At 51.5% G+C, this 20868-nt stretch overlaps 1 protein-coding gene across 20 annotated transcripts in view; it reads left to right on the forward strand.

The window, feature by feature from the left end:
* Window positions 1-20868, forward strand: part of KIF1A (kinesin family member 1A) — a 173200-nt gene that overhangs the window by 132973 nt on the left and 19359 nt on the right. For 9 of the 20 annotated variants that reach the window (XM_051991717.1, XM_051991719.1, XM_051991723.1 and 6 more), the window contains 3 exons: window positions 4406-4432; window positions 16440-16554; window positions 17821-17954. In XM_051991717.1, coding sequence (XP_051847677.1) covers window positions 4406-4432; window positions 16440-16554; window positions 17821-17954 — 276 coding nt within the window. Of the gene's footprint in view, window positions 1-4405; window positions 4433-13909; window positions 13934-16439; window positions 16555-17820; window positions 17955-20868 lie in introns of all 20 variants that reach the window. The other 11 variants (XM_051991721.1, XM_051991729.1, XM_051991724.1 and 8 more) reach the window with 2 other exon arrangements.

Genomic DNA, 20868 nt, shown 5'->3' on the forward strand with positions numbered 1-20868 from the left:
TCGCCCCTCAGTGAGCTCCCGCTGCTTTCCGAGCTGGAGAAGGCTGCAGCTGCAAGCAGCTGCCTTCCAGAAGATGCAGCGGAGATCCCTGAGCAGGATGCCTACAAACAGGGTCTTTTTTTAATGCAAATACTTTGTGATTGGTGGGGGAGGTGGCCCTGAGCTGAGCCTGGGAAGGAGGTGGAGCTGAGGGGGGAGGCTATGGGCCACTAACAGCTTGCTGCCCCAATCCAGCACCGCGGAGCTGTCCAACACCTGGTCAGCCTCTCCCCTGATTAACACTGAAAGCTGATCAGCCCGTTCTCCAGCATCTTGCCATGAATTGCCTTGGCTCTGCAGCCATTTCTGATCATCCTGGGTGCTTCTGGGCTATGTCAGGGGGAAGTCTCCTTGTGGGCCATGTGAGAAGGAAGTCTCCTTGTGGGTTATGTGAGCAGGAAGTCTCCTTCTGGACCATGTGAGGAGGAAGTCTCCTTGTGGGCCATGTGAGGAGGACGTTTCCTTGTGGGTTATGTGAGCAGGAAGTCTCCTATGGGCTATGTCAGGAGGAAGTCTCCTTGTGGGCCATGTCAGGAGGAAGTGTCCTTGTGGGCCATGTCAGGAGGAAGTCTCCTTGTGGGTTATGTGAGGAAGAAGTCTCCTTCTGGGCTATGTGAGGAGGAAGTTTCCTTGTGGGTTATATGAGGAGGACATTTCCTTGTGGGTTATGTGAACAGGAAGTCTCCTATGGGCTATGTCAGGAGGAAGTGTCCTTGTGGGCCATGTCAGGAGGAAGTCTCCTTCGGGCTATGTGAGGAGGAAGTCTCTTTGTGGGCTATGTCAAGAGGAAGTCTCCTTGTGGGTTATGTGAGGAAGAAGTCTCCTTCTGGGCTATGTGAGGAGGAAGTTTCCTTGTGGGTTATGTGAGCAGGAAGTCTCCTATAGGCTATGTCAGGAGGAAGTCTCCTTGTGGGCCATGTCAGGAGGAGGTTTCCTTGTGGATTATGTGAGGAAGAATTCTCCTTGTGAGTTATGTGAGGAGGAAGTTTCCTTGTGGGTTATGTGAGGAAGAAGTCTCCTTGTGGGTTATGTGAGGAAGAAGTTTCCTTGTGGGTTATGTGAGGAGGAAGTTTCCTTGTGGGTTATGTGAGCAGGAAGTCTCCTATGGGCTATGTCAGGAGGAAGTCTCATTTTCATCTCTATCCTTTACCTGAGAACCAGTCAATGGCACCCAGGAGCTGGTCCACAGAGGCAGCTACAGTTGATAGGGGATATAAGCTTGTGGGGATAGAGAGACAAGCTGAGAAATCAATCAACAAATATTTGCTAAACATATCTGCTATCTGCCCAGCACACAGAGAGACAAAAAAAAATGGTACCTGCCCTCAGTGAGCTTATGTTCCACTGGGAGGAACACATAAGTATATGTGTCATAATTTGGAGAAAGAGAGAGTTCCCTGACCACAAAGATGAGATCACAGGGGATCTGGGATTTGCAGGGAGCTAGGGATCATTTGGACAAAGCAACTTGGTGCTGTTTATATCCCAGATCTAGCCTTTGTTTTCCCAAGGGGCTACTGAAAACTTTCCTGGCACAGAGATGGAGTGATGGGAAGGCGGGCACATAGTAGGAAGTTAAGAATGGTTTGTTGGCTGATGAATCAATCAGGAACAGTCGTACAGAAGTAAGATCGTAAAGAGGCATGAGAAGGCTGTGGGTACAGGAACATTGAAGTCCATGCTAATGGAACCCCACCCAAGGGTTTCTCCTTCGGGATCCTGGTCCTCTGTATATGGCCTCAGCCCAAATTGATGGCTCTATGGGTATAAGTGGGAATAAAAGAGCTCCTTAAAGTTGCAGGAAAATGAGGTAGGTGGGGTGAGCCTGGAATCATTTTTCATTTGTCTGAGTGACCCCAAATGGTTAGAGAGCCTCAGGCAGCCCCACTTGTTTTGGTGAATAGGAAAACTTTTTGTTTAAAAAAAAAGGCTTTGCTTAGATGGTAAGATGATTTCCCTGGTGCTAGAACATCTCCTTGGATGAGGGCGTTTGGGGCAGGGGACTCCTTGTGTGTGGCAGTTTGGGGAGGCTTTCAAAGGAGTCAGGACCTGACTCTTAGTTATCCTATAGCAAAGAGAAAAAGAGAAAAGGGGAACCAGCTTCTCTTTATTTTCTGGCTTCTTGTGTGGAGATGCCCGAATCTGACTTAGCTCCTCTTTGTGATTTTCCCTTATCTGAAGGTCTGGGGATGGAGATGGTCCCCTTTTACAATTTCCTGACAAAATGGCCAGAGGGCATTTCACTAGCAGGAGGCAGGACGATATAATGAAGTTGGGGAGACCCAGACGGGGTCCGGAGAGCCAAGGGCTGGCTCTGGGGGGCGGGGGGTGACTGTTCAAGTCACGGCTTTAGCCTGGTGCCGCCCCTTTATAGATGAGGAAGCTGAGGACCAGAAATGTGGGGACCTTCCCCAGTCTCCCGTAGATAGCAGGTGGCCCAAGCAGCATTGAAACTCAAGGCCTACGACCCCAAGCTCTTTCCACTGTGCAGTAGTTCTCTCTGAGACTCAGTTTCCTTATCTGTGAAATAAGAAAAAGTTCCCTCCGATGCCTCGATGAGGCTATAGCCAAGTGTGAGGAAAGTCCTCTTGGGGTGTGTGGGGAGGCAGGATGGTCAAGGATAAGCAGGTGGTGACCGTTACGGCCAAAGGGGACGAGCCTCTGCCCCAGGAAAGATGCTGAACGAGTTCATGGGACGGTTCTTCCTAAGCTGTTCATTCAATTAAACTGACTCCGATAAACATTCGCTGGACCCTAAGCCAATGCTGTTTGTAGAGAAGCCCCAGGGGAGCAGGGACAGGAAGAGCTAGTCCAGCAGCCTGCGGGGGCTCTCTCAGGGGGTGCAAATGAATTTATTCTTATTCTCAAGGACCAAGATCACCCACAACTCTGTACGTGGCTGTTCTCACAGCTAAACTGGACTTGGAAATATGCTCTGTGCAAAAAAGAAAGAAAGAAACATGCTCTATCCTACACACACTTACATATAGAATATGCACACTACATATATATTATGTACATATTATTTATACACACGCATACGTACACATACAACAACAGAGCCCGCAGAGGCAGGAGCCATAGGGAGGACGATGGAACCCTGCCCTCCCGCGCTCGCAGTCGGGAAGTCAGACACCACTCGGGACACTTGTGACGTGACTCTGGGCACCTCGGCCTCTCTGTGACTCAGTTTCCTCACCCATAAAAGACAGGTGTTGGGACCTCCGGTCCTCTCCAGCTCCCCGCCTAGGGCCCAGTGAGTCTGAGTGGAGCCAGAAACCAGAAAGAAGAGGGGAGATGAGTTTCAGGACTCGGGAAAGAAGGGTTTCTTCCGAGCAGCGAAGAATCCTCCTCTCCTTGGTCTGCTGCCAGGCTGGGCCGGGGCTTCTTTCCTTGGACTCCTGGTCTCCACGGTTTCCGGCTCATTTGTGGAAGCCACGAGACTGCGGGTGCAGGGAGGACGGCTGGAGGACAGGGCTTAAGGGAAATTTCCCCCGTGACTTCAACTCCCAGCTTGGCTCCTGGGCATCACTGGACATTCGTGCCAGAGGCAGGTCCCAGGATAGACTGGCTCCCTGACCGCTTTCTCCTTGACCCTTCCCCTTGAGAGCGGGAGGCCCTTTCCTTGGCCGATCCCGCGCCCCCTCGGAGCTGGTCCCCTCAGTTTTGCCATAGCCATGGCTACGTTTCTCCGTGAGGAACAGAATTCCAGCGTCCGCCCTCCTTCCCTGCAGCAAACTTAGGCTGGAGGGAGTCGTGGGGAAGGATTTCAGCTCAGGCACCTCAAGCTTGCCAATAACCAGAGCTGCCCGATGGCATATACGCTGGGGAGCGAGATCTCCCATCAGGACAGGTCCCCAAGCCGAGGCTGGCTGCCTCGCTGGGGAAGTGGTAGAGGCAGTTCCCGCTCAGATACCATTTGGACCTGACCTCCAGGTTCCGTCCCAAGCCTAAGGTTCTACTCCCAGACTCACCTTGCCGAGCTCTGAGATCAGGCTGCCCTGGGGGGTGGGGAAGATCTGGGGGGAGAACAGGGTTCCATTCTTCTGGGGGCTTGGTCTAACGAGAGACCAAAGGGGACCCCAGGCCTTTTTCCCCACAGTAGGGCTGCTCAGCTTGCATTCTGCTCTGTGGCACCTTCCTGCCAGCCCGGAGGCTCTCTGCTGCCCTTTCCTTGCCATGGCCTCCTCCCTGAGGGCCCCGAGGCTTGGCTGTGCTGGGCTCCAGCTTGAAATGGGGCTGGGGCTGGGGGGCCAGCTTGCCTCCCACGCGTCTTCCCGAGCACCCCACCCGCGCTGTCCCCCGCCGCTCCCGCCGCCGGCCATCTGCACCCACACTAACCATATGATGTTTTGTGTTTCCGCAGGCAGTTTCTTGATGCGGACATGCCTAGGTATTCTTTGTTTCCCTTGTTTTTTTTTTTTTTAATTTAAATCCCTCTTTTCCTGATTTTCCTTTCTCCTCCCTCTTCCCCTTTCTCCTCCCCATTCCTTAGTTACCTATCCCTTCCCTCCCTGGTTATTTCTTTAATTTTCTACCCTTTGCACCCCTGAGACACTGGCTTTCCCACCTTCCCTTCTCTGATTCTTCAGTCATCTTTTTTTTTTTTCATTTCCCCCTTTTCTTTAAATTTTTTTTTATTTTAGGCTGATTTCTTTTTATTTTCCTTTTTCCTTTGGGCTGCTTTCTTCCCTCACTTTCACCGCAACTTTGCTGTTCTCATTTCTGCAGAGACATGCCGGCCCACTCTCTCCACACGCCTCCTCCCCATCCCAAGCCCTCACCTCCCTCACTTGCCCTGGCCCCGAAAGGAGCGCTGTAAGACTTTGGCTGCATGCGAGGCTGGCATGGGCTGAGCTGCACACGGGCAGTGGGTGGGCCACTTTGTCCAAAAAACCCCAAATCTCACCCATGGCTCCATATTTTGTGGAAAGTGGAGAGAGGAAAGGAATTGGACAGTGGATCATCTGAGGGAGGGTCACTTTGTCCAAAAAATCCAAATCTCACCCATGGCTCCATATTTCGTGGAAAGTGGAGAGAGGAAAGAAATGGGACAGTGGATCGTCTGAGGGAGGGTCACTTTGTCAAAAAATCCAGATCTAAGCCATGGCATCCATATTTTGTAGAAAATGGAGAAAGGAAAGGAACTGGACAGTGGATCATCTGAGGGAGGGTCACTTTGTCCAAAAAAATCCAGATCTAAGCTATGGCATCCATATTTTGTGGAAAGTGGAAAGAGGAAAGAAACTGGACAGTGGATCATCTCGGGGAGGGTCACTTTGTCCAAAAAATCCAAATCTAAGTCATGGCATCCATATTTTGTGGAAAGTGGAAAGAGGAAAGAAACTGGACAGTGGATCATCTCGGGGAGGGTCACTTTGTCCAAAAAATCCAAATCTAAGTCATGGCATCCATATTTTGTGGAAAGTGGAGAGAGGAAAGGAAAGGTTGTCTGGATAAGTGGGCAAAAGAGATAGCGAATGGGGCTCAAAGGAAATGATGGGTGAAGAAATTAGCCGGGACAGGGGGTGACCCTCTTTCTCATCAGTCACAGATTGCTTGACATTGTCCAAAGGCCAGACCCAAAGGAATTCTGTGTTGTAGTCATGAGGCTACGCAGCGAGGTACCCAATGGACCACAGTCCACTGAAGTGATGGAGAAAGGGGCAAGAGGGGACTTGATTTACAGATCGACTCCCGAGCGGAGTTGTTTCCCCTGAACTAGAACGATTCTCAGCGTTGCCTAAGTAGAACCGTCCATCTGAGAGATTAGACATGGACTCTGTTCTCTTCCTCCTTCCAATCCAGAGTATCTTTTTTTAAGGGCAGAAAACCTCTAGCTCCAGGTCCCTTGATCCGATCTCACAGTATAGGGGCAATCCTTCCTGCCACGTGTTCCCCATCTCCACATTCTATGATACTGGGGCTAATGTAAATAGAGTCCTGGGGCTCCCTGGGTGCCTTGTAGATAACCACCCTCCGAACCACGCCTTCCTTAACCAAAATGACAACAACCGAGAGAAAGAAAAGGGGAAAAGCAAAATTAGTTTCTCATTCCCAACAGGAAGCCAACAGAGGCTGCATGGGCTAGTGGACAGGACCCAGACTTAGGATCAGGAAGACCAGAGTTCAAAACTCGCCTCGTTTTGTAGTTGCGTGTGCCTGAGAAAGCCTCTGAACTTCTCTGTGACGTGTTCCTCATCTGTAAAATGAGACAGTACAAATTAACGGTTTCAAAGATCCCTTCCAGAAAAAAATCAATCAATCTCGGGCCTCAGTTTACCTAGGACGAGAAAATGACTCCCATCATTGGCTGTGAGGCTGTAATAAGAAGACATTTAGCAGTCCCACCCTCTGAGACTCTCTTCCACATCAGACGATCTCTGTTCCCCACTGTGTAAGCCCCTGTCCTGGCTTCTGCAGCAATAACTAAGTCCCCTCGATTCCACCAGAATTTTATTTTATTATTTTTTTTAGTACGTTAGCATTTAGCGCCAGACAAAAACCAAGCATCCTCGTCTCTCAGGAGCCTTACATTTTCCTGAGGGAAAGATGAGTTTAGACAAAACTGTTTCAAGAGGAAGAGAGTATTAAGAGCTGGGGTAGAGAAGAAAGACCTTGCTAAGAATGAGGAGCTGAGCCGTGTTTTGAAAGAAACCGGGCAATCTGGGAGGTAGCGGGAGAGCATCCCAGAACAGCCCTTCCCTTAGTGTAGAAGGAGAAAGGAGACTGTAACGGCCCAGAAAAAAACTCATTTGGGTGCCTTCTTCTGTCCCCAGAATCCCCAGAGGCAGCGTTCCAATTCGGTATTTTGTTTCTTCTACAAATCCAGTCCAGTCAGTGTTTATGAAACACTTACTGGGGCCCAGAAACTGTGACTGGTGCTGGGAATTCAGAGATCAGCAATCATCGGGTGTTGAGAGGCTTGCTAGTTCCAGGACCTGTGTAAAATCCTGAAGCAAAAAAGGAAAAAGGGAAATGAGCCTCTGCCCGCAAGGAGCTTCCAGTCCCATTGGGCAGACAACGTGAACTTGAGACAGGAGTTGTGTACCAAGTGCTTGCAAAGCTATGAGCTCAGAGGGGAAGTCTTCCCGGCCACGAGAGCGGGGTGGACAGAGGACTTCCTGCAGAAGGTGGGGTGTGAGCTGAGGCTCAAAGGAGGCCGGAGACCCAAGGGAGGCGGACGGGACAGGCAGCCAGAGGGGAGTCGGGGCAAAGATGGCGGCCGAGTTAAGGGTGAGGAACGAATGGCAATTGAGCCAGTCTGGTCAGAGGGTGGGATGCTGGGACAGGGATGCCGTGTTTTAAAAAATGAAACAGGAGAAAGAACAGATGGGGAAGAGCTTGAAAAGCCAGAGGCATCGTTCCTGCCTTCAGGGAGCTTCCAATCCATGGGAACAACTCCGGAGACCTGGCCTGTAGATTTTGCAAGTAGAGATAGTTCCGTGAGATGGTTTTTGGAAAAAGCGTTAAGCAGAGGTTTGAGGAATGGAGCGTGGGGCTTGGAGCCAAAAAGACTGCCTAACGGACCTCCACGACTGGCCACAGAGCCCGCCTGCCAGGGTAGCACGTTCCCGGTAAACCGGCCCTCGTCCGAGAAATGGGACCGATCGGGCCTGGGCTGCTGACCTCAGAGGTGGCCGTAAGGGACCTTAGTGGGAGATGAGGTTTCATGTTCACCGGGTCAGATCTCTCCATGATTTATAATCCCTGTGAGTTGTCTGAGGCACTGAGCTGTGATTTATCCAGGGTCTCCCAGCCAGGATGGGCAGAGAGGTCGAGTGGGGGGCCCGGGGGCTGCCTCTCTGACACAGAGCTGGACTGGAGTGCAGGGGAGCGAGGGCTGGCCCGGCAGTCTGGGACCCCTGGGTGCGAAGGACCCCAAAGGCCACTCTCCAATCCCTCCTCCTACCCCCGAGGAAACAGCCGGAGAGCAGGACGGCCATTCGTGCAGGCAGGCAGGCAGTTGGGATCCAGCTCCTCTGTTTCCAGAGTCTGGGGGTCTGCCCAGTTGTACCCCACTGCTCCCGCCTTAACCATTTCCTGCCCAGAGGAGCTCACTGCTCCTTCCAGCTCTAAATGTGAGGTAGGGGTCCCCGAGGTCTCAGCCCCATTGAAGCCTAACTTAACAGTCAGCTTTTGGGAACCCCCAAACTGAGGGCTCAGAGCTGAACCCGACCATCCCAGAGGTCCTTACCCCACCCTGTGAACCAGCCAATGTTGGAGAGTGGGAAAATGCCCTGTTCTTGGTAGGGGTGCAGGCCCGCACCCCTCATGTGCCCCCTGAGTCCTTTAGTGGGGTGACCCCGTTAGTGGGGTGACCCCTCAGGGCTTGTTTCCTCTTCTGTAAAATGGGTCTACAGCACCCACTCATGGGAGTCCCTGTGGGATCCTGGAAGTAGTCAATCAATCAATAAGCATCTATTAAGTGCTTGGCACTGGCACTTGGCAGCTGGGCTACAAATTCAGAGGAGGAAACCCCTGCTGAGCTGGCAGTGGGGGAGAAGGCAAGAACGAACATTTACGATAGAAATACAAAGTCGGGGTGCACCGATCTGTACTTGGAAGCCCAAGGCACCTTGGGAGGGGGGCAGCCCGTGGTGTTATCGGGGGAAAGGGGGTGTTTGAACTGGGTTCTGAAGGGACAGAGGCAGCCTGAGACTGGAGGCAAGAAGGCGAGAAGAGAAAGCAGGTGCAAAGGCGTGGAGGCTGGAGATGGAGGCCCTTTGTGAGGCCCTCGAGGCAGAGGCCAGGTTGGGAAGGGGGAGCAGATCTCTAAGGAGACCCTTGGGGCCCAGAGCTCTGGCCGTTCCGCCGGGCTGACTTCTGCTTCGAACTTAGGGACGATTTCTCGGAAGCCATCGAGTCCCAGCCAAGACAACGCCCTCCTGAGAGGCCGGGACGGGCTCACCCCTCCCGGTGGCCCCTTGGGGGAGCTTCCTTCCTGCTGCTCAGCCCAGTGCGAGGGTGGATGCGGGAAGGAAGCGCCCCAAGGGCCACCACTTGCCGTGGGAGGCTGAAGCCTGTGCTGGCCCTGGGCCCGAGGGTTGGTGTGGAGGGATGGAGCCTCCTTCTGTCCCCTGAGGGGGCTTGTGGACGCTCTCGCATCCGGCAGCAGCTGAGCCGTCTCCATCCCCCCCCCCAGGGCCCGCCCCTCACCAAGGCTCCAGATTTCCCATCTGTCAATGAGCGGTCACTCTGTGGCCACAGCCTCGAGCCCGAGCGGGCGAGAGCGCAGCTGGTTCCCAACTAGACAAAGCCCCCATTCCATCGCACGGGGTAAAGAGGGGACGTCTCGGAGAAGTCTTGGATTTGTTGATCGGATGCAAAATACCCCGTGACTCAGAATCATCGTTGGAGGGCTAGAAGTCAGCCGGGTAGTTCCCGGGAACTGAGGCCCCGAGACAGGCAGGCAGAGCTGGGCTGGGCCCCGCGCCTCCCGGCTTTGAGTTCTGGACCCGCCCCTGAATGTTGCCAATGGCCTCACGCAGCTTGGCCAGGGTCGTGAGACCCAAGGATGCCGGTCCGGAAGCTCTGCGAGTTTCTTTGCGAGGTTGTGCACCTGTCGTTGCTCTAATCTTGATGTGCCCCACGGAGCTGGCTAAGGAACAGGGGGGAGGTCCCCGGGGCCTCACTGCTGAGATCGTTAGTGGGCTGGGGTCAGTGGGACAGGCCGGGGCATCATGGACAGTCTTCTGGGGCTCTCACCTCGAGCTCAGCTGAGGGCCAGCTGAGACCCGTTAAGAGGAGGCCCCTTGAGACAACGTTGTCCATGTGGGGAGAGACAGAACACAGATTCTGGTCTAAGTCCTAGGGCTGGCTAGAACATTTAGACAAGTGGGGAGCAGCCCTTGCCTTGGGGGTGCCTGGAGTTTTACCCTTCTCCCTCAGTGCCCCCGCCCAACGTGCCGGAGTGCAAGCCAACAACTGTTTATGGATTTCCCACCATGCCCCAAGTTGGGTCTGGGCGAGGCCCCGAGTAAGGAAAAAACAAAAACAGCCCTTGCTTCCAGGGGGCCTCCATTCTCTAATACAGGGGAGCCCACTAAAAAGCCACTGCTGCTTTGTCATGGAGGGCTTTGCTGGATCGGCTCCTGCCTCCAGCCAGAGCCCTCAGGAGGTGTGACTCTGCGCTCCACGGTTTGGGCGGGATTTCTGGCTGCAGTAATGGGAGTCAGGAGACCGCGTTCCAAGAGGGAGGTCTGTCTCTGATCTGTTGTATGGTTTAACCAGCCATTTAGTCTTCTGAGCCTCTGTTTCCCCATCTGTAAAGTGCTTCAGTTATCCCAGGTCCCCCAAATCTCCTCTGTGAGCCTGGGATAGAGAAAACCGAGGTGAGGACTTCCCGAGGCCAGCTTACGTCCTTACGGTGGCTCTCTGAGGCTCCTGGGGAGAGTCCCCTGGCTCTGTGGTCAGTGTCGCATCCTAGATCAGACTTTTATCTACTCGTAAATTTTAGAAACACTCTGGACACATCTCTACGAGGCAGGTCACGAGCGAGTAGAACACACCCATCCCTATTTTATGGCTGAGGAAATGGAGGGTTAGTGAGAGGGAGTCACTTGCCCAGGTCACATTTGGGTGTCAGAAGCAGGATTTGAATCCAGTTCTCCCGATCCCAAGTCGGACACTTCCTATTACATCACACAAAGCATCTGTCCAGCACACTCCAGTCAGCCGGGGATGCCAGAATCTCCTGATCCCCGGATCCATTTGCACTCAGTTAACTGCAGTTGGCTGATATCTGACCCTCTTGTGTTTTGAATTTGTTTTTATGGGACTTCTCTACTCCTTATTTGTCATTCCTGGGGGCTCCTGCTGCATCTGGTCTTTTTTAAATTTATTTATCATTTAAAAGAAACGAAATACATTTGCACCCTGGTAAAAATATCTCAGGCAAATATTCATCTACAATATTTATATACATTTCATGTTTATAAAGAACTAAATGAGTCCAAAACTGCATTAGTTTAACTCTTATTTGAATGACCCAAATTTAATGGATAGGGTAGTACTTATACTGGCTCAAAGACTATATTCAGTTAATGTTTGTTCAAATATGTCAAATCACAATCATACATGAAAAACCTACATATAAAGATTAAAATAACTGTCTTATTAAATATTGTTTGGGAAAAGTGCAAGTTCTTTCATGTTTTCAGAGAGTAACTCTTAAGAACAACAGTTTTTCAAATGAATTGTTTATTTTTTAAAACAGACAAATGTCAAAAAAAATTAAGTGCCATTTTTGGATACATATGTATAGGTTTACATAAATATATTCAACTTCACATGGACAGAAAATATGGAACAAAAATCAGAACATTTCTTTTTAATGATTTGAAGTATGTTTTCAAAAACTTTTTGGTGCTTCCCCCTCCTTCTGAGCCTCCCCTCCTCCCCCCACCCCAAATGCTGCTTTCAGCCTTAAGGGAAATAAAGATAGATAGAAGATGACATAGGAGACTCGGGTCATCTGCAGAGAGCCCAGACAATTGCTCAGTTCAGGCACCTCGCTGAGCTGGCCCCCAACTCTGATGATGCTACACAAATCATGTGCACAAAGTAGAGTGGGTATTAATGGCATCCCGAGGCCATTTCTTGGTTCCCATATGCTCATATTTGGGGAGCTAACAAAATGGGTTGGAGGTGGATCTTTTAAATATCTTGCTCAAATATCGTTCATCGGCTTTAAGTGATGCACTTGCGGACATAGTAATGAGGGAGAATAATGAAGGAAATGTGGCAGACAAAGGGCGTCCCTGAAAAACAGAAACTTCCCTTGGTTCTTGCCTTCCCATCATTCCATGAGACCGAGGCCAGTTTGATCACCTTGAATCACCCGTACCATCTATTGGCAGAGCAAAGCTTTGCATTGGGAAAACTATGAGTGTCCTTGAAGGAACAGGGTAGGAAGTTTGCCCAGTGATGACCAGTGGTTGGTTGGCTCAAAGTAACGGACACTTTTCCTTTCAAATTCAAATTCCTGAACCTGAAGTTTAAGTAAACATGGTGAGACTTCCATTTGCTGCTTCTTTAAAAAAAAAAAACAACTCTGAAAATAGAATACTTCTTGATTCAGAATTTTGGCTCAGTAGAAATCCATTGTTTCATTGGTCAAGGAACAGTGGAGGCCCCTATTTATCAGTGGACTGAGAGTAGGAGGGTGGAAGAGAAGAAGCTGGACTAGTTTGGAGTGAGACAGATATCAGGGTGAGTTAATGAGGTGGGGAAGTCAGTTACCGCCTCCATAGGACGAGTGGACAAGACAGAGACAGCTTTGACCACAAGACCCCAAGTATTTGTATCTTTGAAGGACAGATGTCCAGGGCTGAGTGATGACACAGAGATTAAAAAAGCAAAAATAAACCAATAAATAAAATAGAAGCAGCTGCCATCAGGAATTCTAGGACATTTGGATGAGAGATTTAAAAAATAGAATTCTCGATTCTCTAATTCAAATATGAAAGTCGACGTATTAGGAAGAGACAAACCAATTGGCTGCTTTGGAGGTTCCTTCTGATGAAAGTGTATATAAAACCCAATTTTTTTTGGATAATCCTAAAGAAAAGGGTCTTGCAAAGGATGGGAATGTCCTGAGACATGGGAGCCTAAAATAGTAAATCATAGAACAAATCCTGTCCTAGCGTTCATTAAGCGGGGGAATGTGTGTAGGAGAAGAATATGATCATCCCCTCTTCTCTGAGGTGGTTGAACCATGGCTGACATATCGGTTTGGTGGGCTTGGATTGGACTTTTCCCCCTGTTCTGGATGACCCGTTTTAGGCTGGACATTGATAAGTCAGATTATGTATAGAGGAAGATGGGTTAGAAATCCTGCCTGAAAATATGGGCTGAAGAGGAAAAAGGTGATTGTTTAACTTGAAGGAATGAACAGCCTCGATAGGATATAACATCTGACTTCAGATTTGGGAGGGCTGTTGGCCCCAGAGCATTAGGAGATGGGCAGACGCAGCAGAGAGCCCAGTTTAGCCGGGGAAAGCTTCCTAAGCCAAGGGTGGGATGGGCTGCGATGGGAGGGAGCGAGTGTTCACACCTTGGAAGTCTTCAAGCAAAGACTGACTTAGTAGAGGAACCTTTTTCAGGCTCGGTTTGGTCTGGGAGGCCACAAGGTCGTTTCCAGTTCTGACATTTTGTCTTCTGTCTCATGACTAAGCACACTTCCCTCTCCTGGCTCCTTGAATCGGCTGTTTTGTGACCCTTCTAAGTCCTTCACCACAGAAGGTCCTTGGCCCTTGGGCTCATGGACCTGATTGTCCGTGTCTTTGATGCTCATTATCTGCATTGCTTTCTTGGAAACGAAGGCTTTCTCCATGGTGGTGGGGATGGTGGTGGGGATGGGAGCCGACTCCTGAACATCTTCCCGTCCTGGAGTCGCTTTTATCCCAGCCCCCCAGATCTCACTCTGGCCCTCCAGGGAACCTCTTTTAGCACGGCAGTGAAGGGAGGGGGTAGTCCAGAAGGCTAACTGAAGCCGAAATTCTGGATAGGGCCACGTGGATACACCCACAACTCCATGGTCCCAACTCCCCTCAGCTCTTTCCTCCTCCAACCGCCTTGACATGGCATGTGGATGGTGTGTCCAGATCTGGGGCTCTGGGAAATAAGATGAAGCCATTTATCCTTAGGATAGTTTGCCAAATCTGGCCACCTGTTGGTGCACGATCTTCCACATTTCTGGCCACACCAAAATCCATGACTAGACACGGCTCACATTTTGTCTCGTACACACTGTGACTTTTTGGAGTTAGCTTCTTCTCACTGGACACCATTTGGACGGTGTTTTCTGACATTTTAATTTCTTCTGTGTGTGTCCGTGTATGTGTCCTGGGCTGCCTCCCACCTATAGCATTTCATTCGGAAATGACACGAGGTATAACCTCACTTTTCTCTTCCTCACCTGCTTGGTCTGTACCCTTCTTTTTTTTTTTTTTTTTTGAATTTTTTGTTTTTTTTAATTTTTTTCCCCTGCTCTATCTACTCTTGTTTTCTCTAAACCCCACTTCCCCGATAACCTTTCCTTTGGAACTCTCCATCCCCCTTAAAGTGATTCGTGTTTGACTGTGGTCCCCATCTTGGTTTTCTTTGTAGTTCCATGTCCCCGATTTGTATGAGATCCCAGACCGCCTGTCATTCACCTGTGCCATCTAGAATAGACTCATGGTCTAGCTGTCTGTGCCTCGACGCCCTCCCAAATCCACTTTGCAAGAACTGCCGAGGCACGTCCTTGGAAACTGGAGGGGGCCGGTCCAATGGACTCTTGCCGGCAGAGCCCGTTCTTCCTAAAGAGGCTTTGGCTGGGCTTGACTTTGTGTTCTTGGTGACGGAATGTTGATGTGAAAGTGTGTCGGAACCTCGTCTTCTGGAGGATAATCAGATGGAAACCAGGAGAAGGAGTGGGGGGCTCTCCCTAGAGAACCTCGGGAATTTTCGAAGGCAAACCCTGGACATCTTGAACTGAGGCAAATGCCTAAGACTAAAAAACACGACCCTCTCCTAGAGCTCCAGAGCGGGCCAAGCGTTGGGAAACCATATTGTTTGGGAATGATGGGCTCGCCATGATTATGACCCGGGGGTGGGAGGCAGGAAGCAACCTGTCAGCTTACAGGATATGATCGATATTGGGAAACCCTCCCTCCCTCCAAAAAATGGGGAGCCTTCAAGTAATCCCGTAGCCTGGGTTAGCCACCAGAGGGCAATATGCATTGAAAGGATTAGGCTAAATGATGCTCGAGGTCCCTCCCATCTCTGACATTGGCGATGCTGTGACTCTAAGTGTATCCAGACGAGCCTTCAGTGCTTCTGGACAGTGTCGATGGAACACCGACTCCAGGGTTTCCATCTCAAAGAACAGATTCTGAACCTTTTACCAGGAATAGGTACCTAGATGCCAGTTTTACTTTCCAAGGATTCGTCTCCTAGAGTTTGAGCATCGTTCACTCAGTCAACATTTATTAAGCACCTACTATGTGCCAGGCACTGTGCTAAGCCCTGAGGATACCGATACAGACATGAAAGAGTCCCTGCCTTCAGGAAGCTCTCAATCTAGCCAGAAGGAATGATGTACGCATAGAAAAGCATATACAGAAGGTTTCTGAGATGGATACCTTCTGTATACGCTAGAGGAAATGGACAGAGACAGAGAGAAAGACACAGAGTGAGACAAAGAGAGAGAGAAACAGAGAAAGAGAGACATAGAAACAGAGAGAGAAACAGAAAGAAAGAGGGACCCTCTCCAGGATGTGGGGACCTAGGTCAGAGAAGGCATCAGCTGACATTTCACTACGAAGAGAATGAAAGACTTTGGACGGATTCTGAGCTTCACAGAGATGGAATTCCCATTAAAAGGGAAGCCAAAAAGAGGGGCTCCCTGCTGGTTTCCATTCTGAACATCCTCCCACCACTCACAGAGTTCTTCCATTCCATGGAAGGAAGACGGTTGTTTAGTGCTTCATGTTTGACGGCAGAGATGGAAGCCTGGAGTGCTGCTGCTACAAAGTCATCTCATTTCAGCCAGAGGGGCCAAAGGTGCCCCACTCCCCGTGCCTGGGCAGCTCTCTGTGGCTCTGGTCAGCTTCCTGATCTGCCTCTCTGTCTCTCTCTTTCTGCATCTCTTTATCTGTCTCTTTCTCTTTCTGTCTTTCCCACTTTCTCTTTCTGTTTCTGTCTCTTTTTCTTTCTTTGTCTCTGTCTGTCTGTGCTATCTTTTTCTGTCTCTCTCTCTGTCTCTCTCTGTCTCTCTGTCTCTGTCTCTGTCTCTGTCTCTCTGTCTCTCTCTCTGTCTCTCTCTCTCTGTCTCTCTCTCTCTCTCTCTCTCTCTCTCTCTCTCTCTCTCTCTTTCTCTCCATCTGTCTGTCTCTCTCTCCCACATAATTTCCTTCTCCTTCCTCTATTTTGTTCTTTCTTTTCTTGACCTTGGGCTCTCCGTCTCTCCTCTCCCTTCCCTTGCTGCCCCATTTTGGGCAGATGCATCATGACAAGCCAGTGCCCTGCCATGGCCACCTGTGGGCTTTTGGGCCAGTCCCTGCCCCTCCTCAGGCCTCAGTTTCCCCCGCAGTAATCCAGCGAGGGGACTGGGCCCCTTTCTATCTACCTGCTGCCTTCTCTCTTGTCTCTCTCTCGTTCAGAGCACGTCCATCTTTGTCCAAGGCAGCAGGCCCTCCAATATCCTGACTCGCCCCAAGTTTTATGTTCGCTTTCTGCCCCAAGCCCCAAGGCAGGGGCCACATGGGAGCTTTGTTGCCGAGCACTCCGAGGCGGCTCCATCTGCCAGTCACACATGTGTGTGTCCACGTGTCTGTGTGCATGTTCGGCCCCGCCTCCGGCTGTGTCTGGGTGTGCATCCGGGTTGGTTTTTACCCAGCTTTGCTTCTTTTCAGGACCTTCTACCAGTTTGAAGCCGCCTGGGACAGCTCGATGCACAACTCCCTCCTGCTGAACCGGGTCACCCCTTACCGTGAGAAGATCTACATGACGCTCTCTGCTTACATCGAGGCAAGGAACTGGACTCCTTCCCAACGTCCATTGGGGGCCCAAAGGATAAAACCCTGGAACCCCAAATCTCGGGGACTTTCAGAGTTCGCCACCTCTGATTTCCCACCTGCCCCAACACACCCAGAGGGGGGTCAGAAAATAGAAATAAGAACTAGGATCTGAGACCCCAAACAGCCACTGCAGCTGCAGCCCCTCCCTGAATGCTAGCCCAGCAGGGCCAAGGAACAGGCTAATGGGTCATGGGGATGGGTGCTGGCCATGGGCAGTGCCCGTCAGCCTTGACAGCTGCTGCAGCGGCTGACCAGGAGGAGATTAAGTTTTCATGGAGCGTGACTTCCATAAAGGTAAAATCACGCTGTAGACCTTACGCCGTCTGGGAGGAAAATTACCCAAGATTTAGCAGAATAGAGTGTGCAGGACACTTGCTCTAAGAGCGCACACTGCCACTGATTACCTGTGGAAGTGACACTGGACAAAGCGATTGCACTCTCCGGCTTTGCCTCTTCATCCGTGAATGAAAGCACTGGGTGAGATCCCTCTGAGTTCACAAAATGCTTTATGACTCATCTCAGGTGATCCTTCCAATAATCTGCGTGACGTTTGAGCATCCCCATTTTACAGATGGGGAAACTGAGGCTTGGGGCAATTAAGTGACTTGCCCATGGCCGCATAGCTAGTGGGTAGGTATCACATCTGGGGTTCCCAGCCTGGGCTCTTTGCACAACACTGTGCAGCCCTCTCCCTCTCCCCCTCTCTCTCAGATGATTTTTAAAAGCTCCATCCAGTTTTAGAATTGGATTATTCCAAAAGTTAGCCAATGAGAAGGCAACCCCTCAGGGGCGTGTGCTGAAGCCGTGGCTCTTGGCAGCCGCAAGGTGCGCTGCACTGAGGCTTGTCCCGGGCCCCTTGTTCAGGGAGCCACACGAAGGAAGGCACCGGCCGTGGTGAGGTCCAGAGGAAGGGACACCCTGGGAGCGCGCATTTAGGAGGGTTTGCTCCTTTCTGGGACTCTCCCGATGAGATGAAGGAGACCCCAAGTTTGAAGTGCGTGGTTGAGACCACAAAAAGCCCCTGTGATAACAGAGGCCAAAAGCCAGGCGGGCGGGGACCCTGCAGTCGGGGGTGCAGACGTGACGCTCTGCGTGCCCCTGACTGCGCGTCCAAGAGCAGGTGGCGCGAGACAGAGACCGAGGCCTGGAAGCCCCATCGGCCGGGCTCTCACCGGCGCGCTCCTCCTCCGCCCACCTTTCTCCTCCTGTGTTTCAGATGGAGAATTGTACCCAGCCTGCCGTGATCACCAAAGACTTCTGCATGGTGTTCTACTCCCGGGATGCTAAACTCCCAGCATCTCGTTCCATCCGCAACCTGTTCGGCAGCGGGAGCCTGCGGGCCTCTGAGAGGTAAAGGCCGCTCTGTGGGGGTCCTCTTGGGACACGCTCAGGGAGAAATGATTGCTTCATAGTGCTCGCCCCGCAGCAGGACCTCCCAAGGGTCTCTGCTGTGAAAGGCCTTCTGGTCATGGGGGGATGACAATGGCGGGCCGGCGCCTCTGTCCCAGCTCTGTCACGACGGCGGGCCGGTGCCTCTGTCCCGGCTCTGTCACAGTGATGGGCTGGTGCTTCTGTCCCGGCTCTGTCACGGTGATGGGCTGGTGCTTCTGTCCCGGCTCTGTCACGGTGATGGGCTGGCGCCTCTGTCCCGGCTCTGTCACGACGGTGGCCGGTGCCTCTGTCCCGGCTCTGTCACAGTGATGGGCTGGTGCTTCTGTCCCGGCTCTGTCACAGTGATGGGCTGGTGCTTCTGTCCCGGCTCTGTCACAGTGATGGGCTGGTGCTTCTGTCCCGGCTCTGTTACGATGGCGGCCGGCGCCTCTGTCCCGGCTCTGTCACAATGGCGGGCCGGTGCCTCTGTCCCAGCTCTGTCACGACGGCGGCCGGCGCCTCTGTCCTGGCTCTGTCACAACAGCGGGCCGGCGCCTCTGTCACGACGGCGGGCTGGAATCTCTGTCCCGGCTCTGTCACAGTGACGGGCCGGCGCCTCTGTCACGACGGCGGGCTGGAATCTCTGTCCCGGCTCTGTCACAACGGCGGCTGGAGCCTCTGTCCCAGCTCTGTCACGGTGATGGGCTGGAGCCTCTGTCCCGGCTCTGTCACGCACCCGGCTCTGTCACGACGGCGGCTGCGCCTCTGTCCCAGCTCTGTTACAAACATGTGCCTGTGAGCGCTGGTGGAGGTGAGGTTGGAAAAGGCCGTTGATTAGAGTCACAGGAGTTTACATGGAGAAAGCGCTTGGCCTTCATAGTCCTTTGGCAGCATAGAAACAGGCAAGTTTAGCTCCTTCTTCCTAAGACTGATGAGTTAAAACCGGAAGCTGCCAGGTGGAGTGCTCCCCTCTTTCCCAGGGAACTCCTCCCTGTTCCTCACCCATGGCTCCCATCCCTACTCCCAGAGGGGTCTCGGGGGTTGTTTGGGGCCATTTGCATCGGGAACATTTTGTCCGACTCCGGGGACCCCAATTACTGGTTGTAGCTCTGTGGCCAACGGATCAGGCGCCCAGGGCTGGAAAGGTGTGAATCACGGTGCTCTCACGTGCGGCAAGGTCAGGAGCCCCAGCAGAGAAAGGGAGTGACCAGAAGAGAACATACTTAAAGCCCAAGAGGCAGGGACGCTGCCAAGAACTTCTGAGTCATTTTAAAAACAGTTTGAAAAAGACGCAAGCAAAAGGCTTCTCGGGGAGCAGGGAAGGTCTCCTAAATAACTTGTAGAATGGACGCTTCCTCAAATGCATGACAAGTTTCAGCCATCTAGAAGAAAATGACCAAGATAAAGTTATGGCAGAATAGATGGCCACAGAGACAGGAAAACCCGGCTTCCAATCCTCCCCGAACATTCGCCAGCTGGGTATGTCTGGAGAAGTCACCAACCTTCAGTGAGAGGGCGGGACTCCATGGTCTCTAAGATCGCTGCCTTATCCAAATCCATGATTCGTGACAGGGATCACAGGGACCATAGAAGGGTTACTGAATAAACTGATTCAAATGTCAGCCAAGAGACGGCCAACAGCATTTATGCATTAAGTATTTCCTGTGGGCCAGGCCCTAAGCTACACGCTGGGGCACAAAGGTCTCCCATCCTGATGGAGGAGACCACATGAAGATATCCAGGTACATACACATATACTGAACAGAAGGGAACCTGACAGGGAGCATTTGCCTCTGGGGGGATCAGAAAGAGTGTCCTGCAAAAGGTGGGCTCTGTGTGGAGTCTTAGAAGAAGCCAAGAAAACCAAGAGATGGAGGTGAGAGGATGTCATCCCTGGCATGAGGGGCCGGGCAAAGATCCAGAGATGGGGAATGGTACGTTTGAGCTGGTTTTAGGAAGAGTTGTCCTTGATGAGGAGTAGACTCAGTGTGTGTGGCTCCGGGGCACAGGAAAACTTCTTTCTGGGCTTCCAAGTCTTCCTATCTCTAAAGAAGCAATCGAGTTCCCTTTTTCTCTGTAAAGTTGTTCCTTTCAGCTCAGATATAAGTTTTCTTGTATAACTTCTAAGTTCCTCACCTCTTCTTAAAATTAACAACTCTATAATAAAGAACATGGGTTCCATGATCAGGTCCTCTTAAGGAGCAAGAAGAGTCAGCAGAAATGATCGAGCTGGAAACAGAACTTTCCCCATCATTCAGATCCCACAAGCCATCCGTTCTAGGTCAGATGTCGGCAATAGATAGGATGACTGTGACGTCCCTGCTCACAGAGGAAGATCTCCCATCTCAGCATCAGCAAATGACTTTCCCATTCTTTAGAAAAAAATAGATGCTATCATTGGTGTTTGGGGGATGGGATTTAGATCCGCCAGGTGTGTTCGCTCTAGAAAAGAAGCAATCGAGTTCTATTCAATGCTTATGAAGTTTGATTAACATCCACCCCAAGTGGGCCTCTTTTTGCCTGGCACGGCTGGGTGGATCTGCTTCTCCCCTCTGGGACCAAGCAGAACAAGACCGCTGCACCTTGCCCATGGTGGCCCTTCCAGCACCGATGCCTCACCATCCTAGGCCCCTCAGCTTCTTTTCTCCATGCCCAGATCAGACCCAAGGTCCTTCTCAGTCCTAGCTGCCCTCCTCTCCATGCTCCCTGGGAGACCGACGTCCCTCCAAAACACGGGTCCCCCAAACTAAACACAGCGTTGCAGAAGAAGTCTTATGGAGCAGAAAACAACGGGATCATCACCTCTCTAACCCCGGGAGCGCCGCTCCTCCTAAGGGGACCCTAGATCACGTTCGTTTTCTGGCTGCTGCATCACTTCACTGACTCAAATAGA

Source organism: Antechinus flavipes, chromosome 3, assembly GCF_016432865.1.
Source record: "Antechinus flavipes isolate AdamAnt ecotype Samford, QLD, Australia chromosome 3, AdamAnt_v2, whole genome shotgun sequence".
Taxonomy (NCBI): domain Eukaryota; kingdom Metazoa; phylum Chordata; class Mammalia; order Dasyuromorphia; family Dasyuridae; genus Antechinus; species Antechinus flavipes.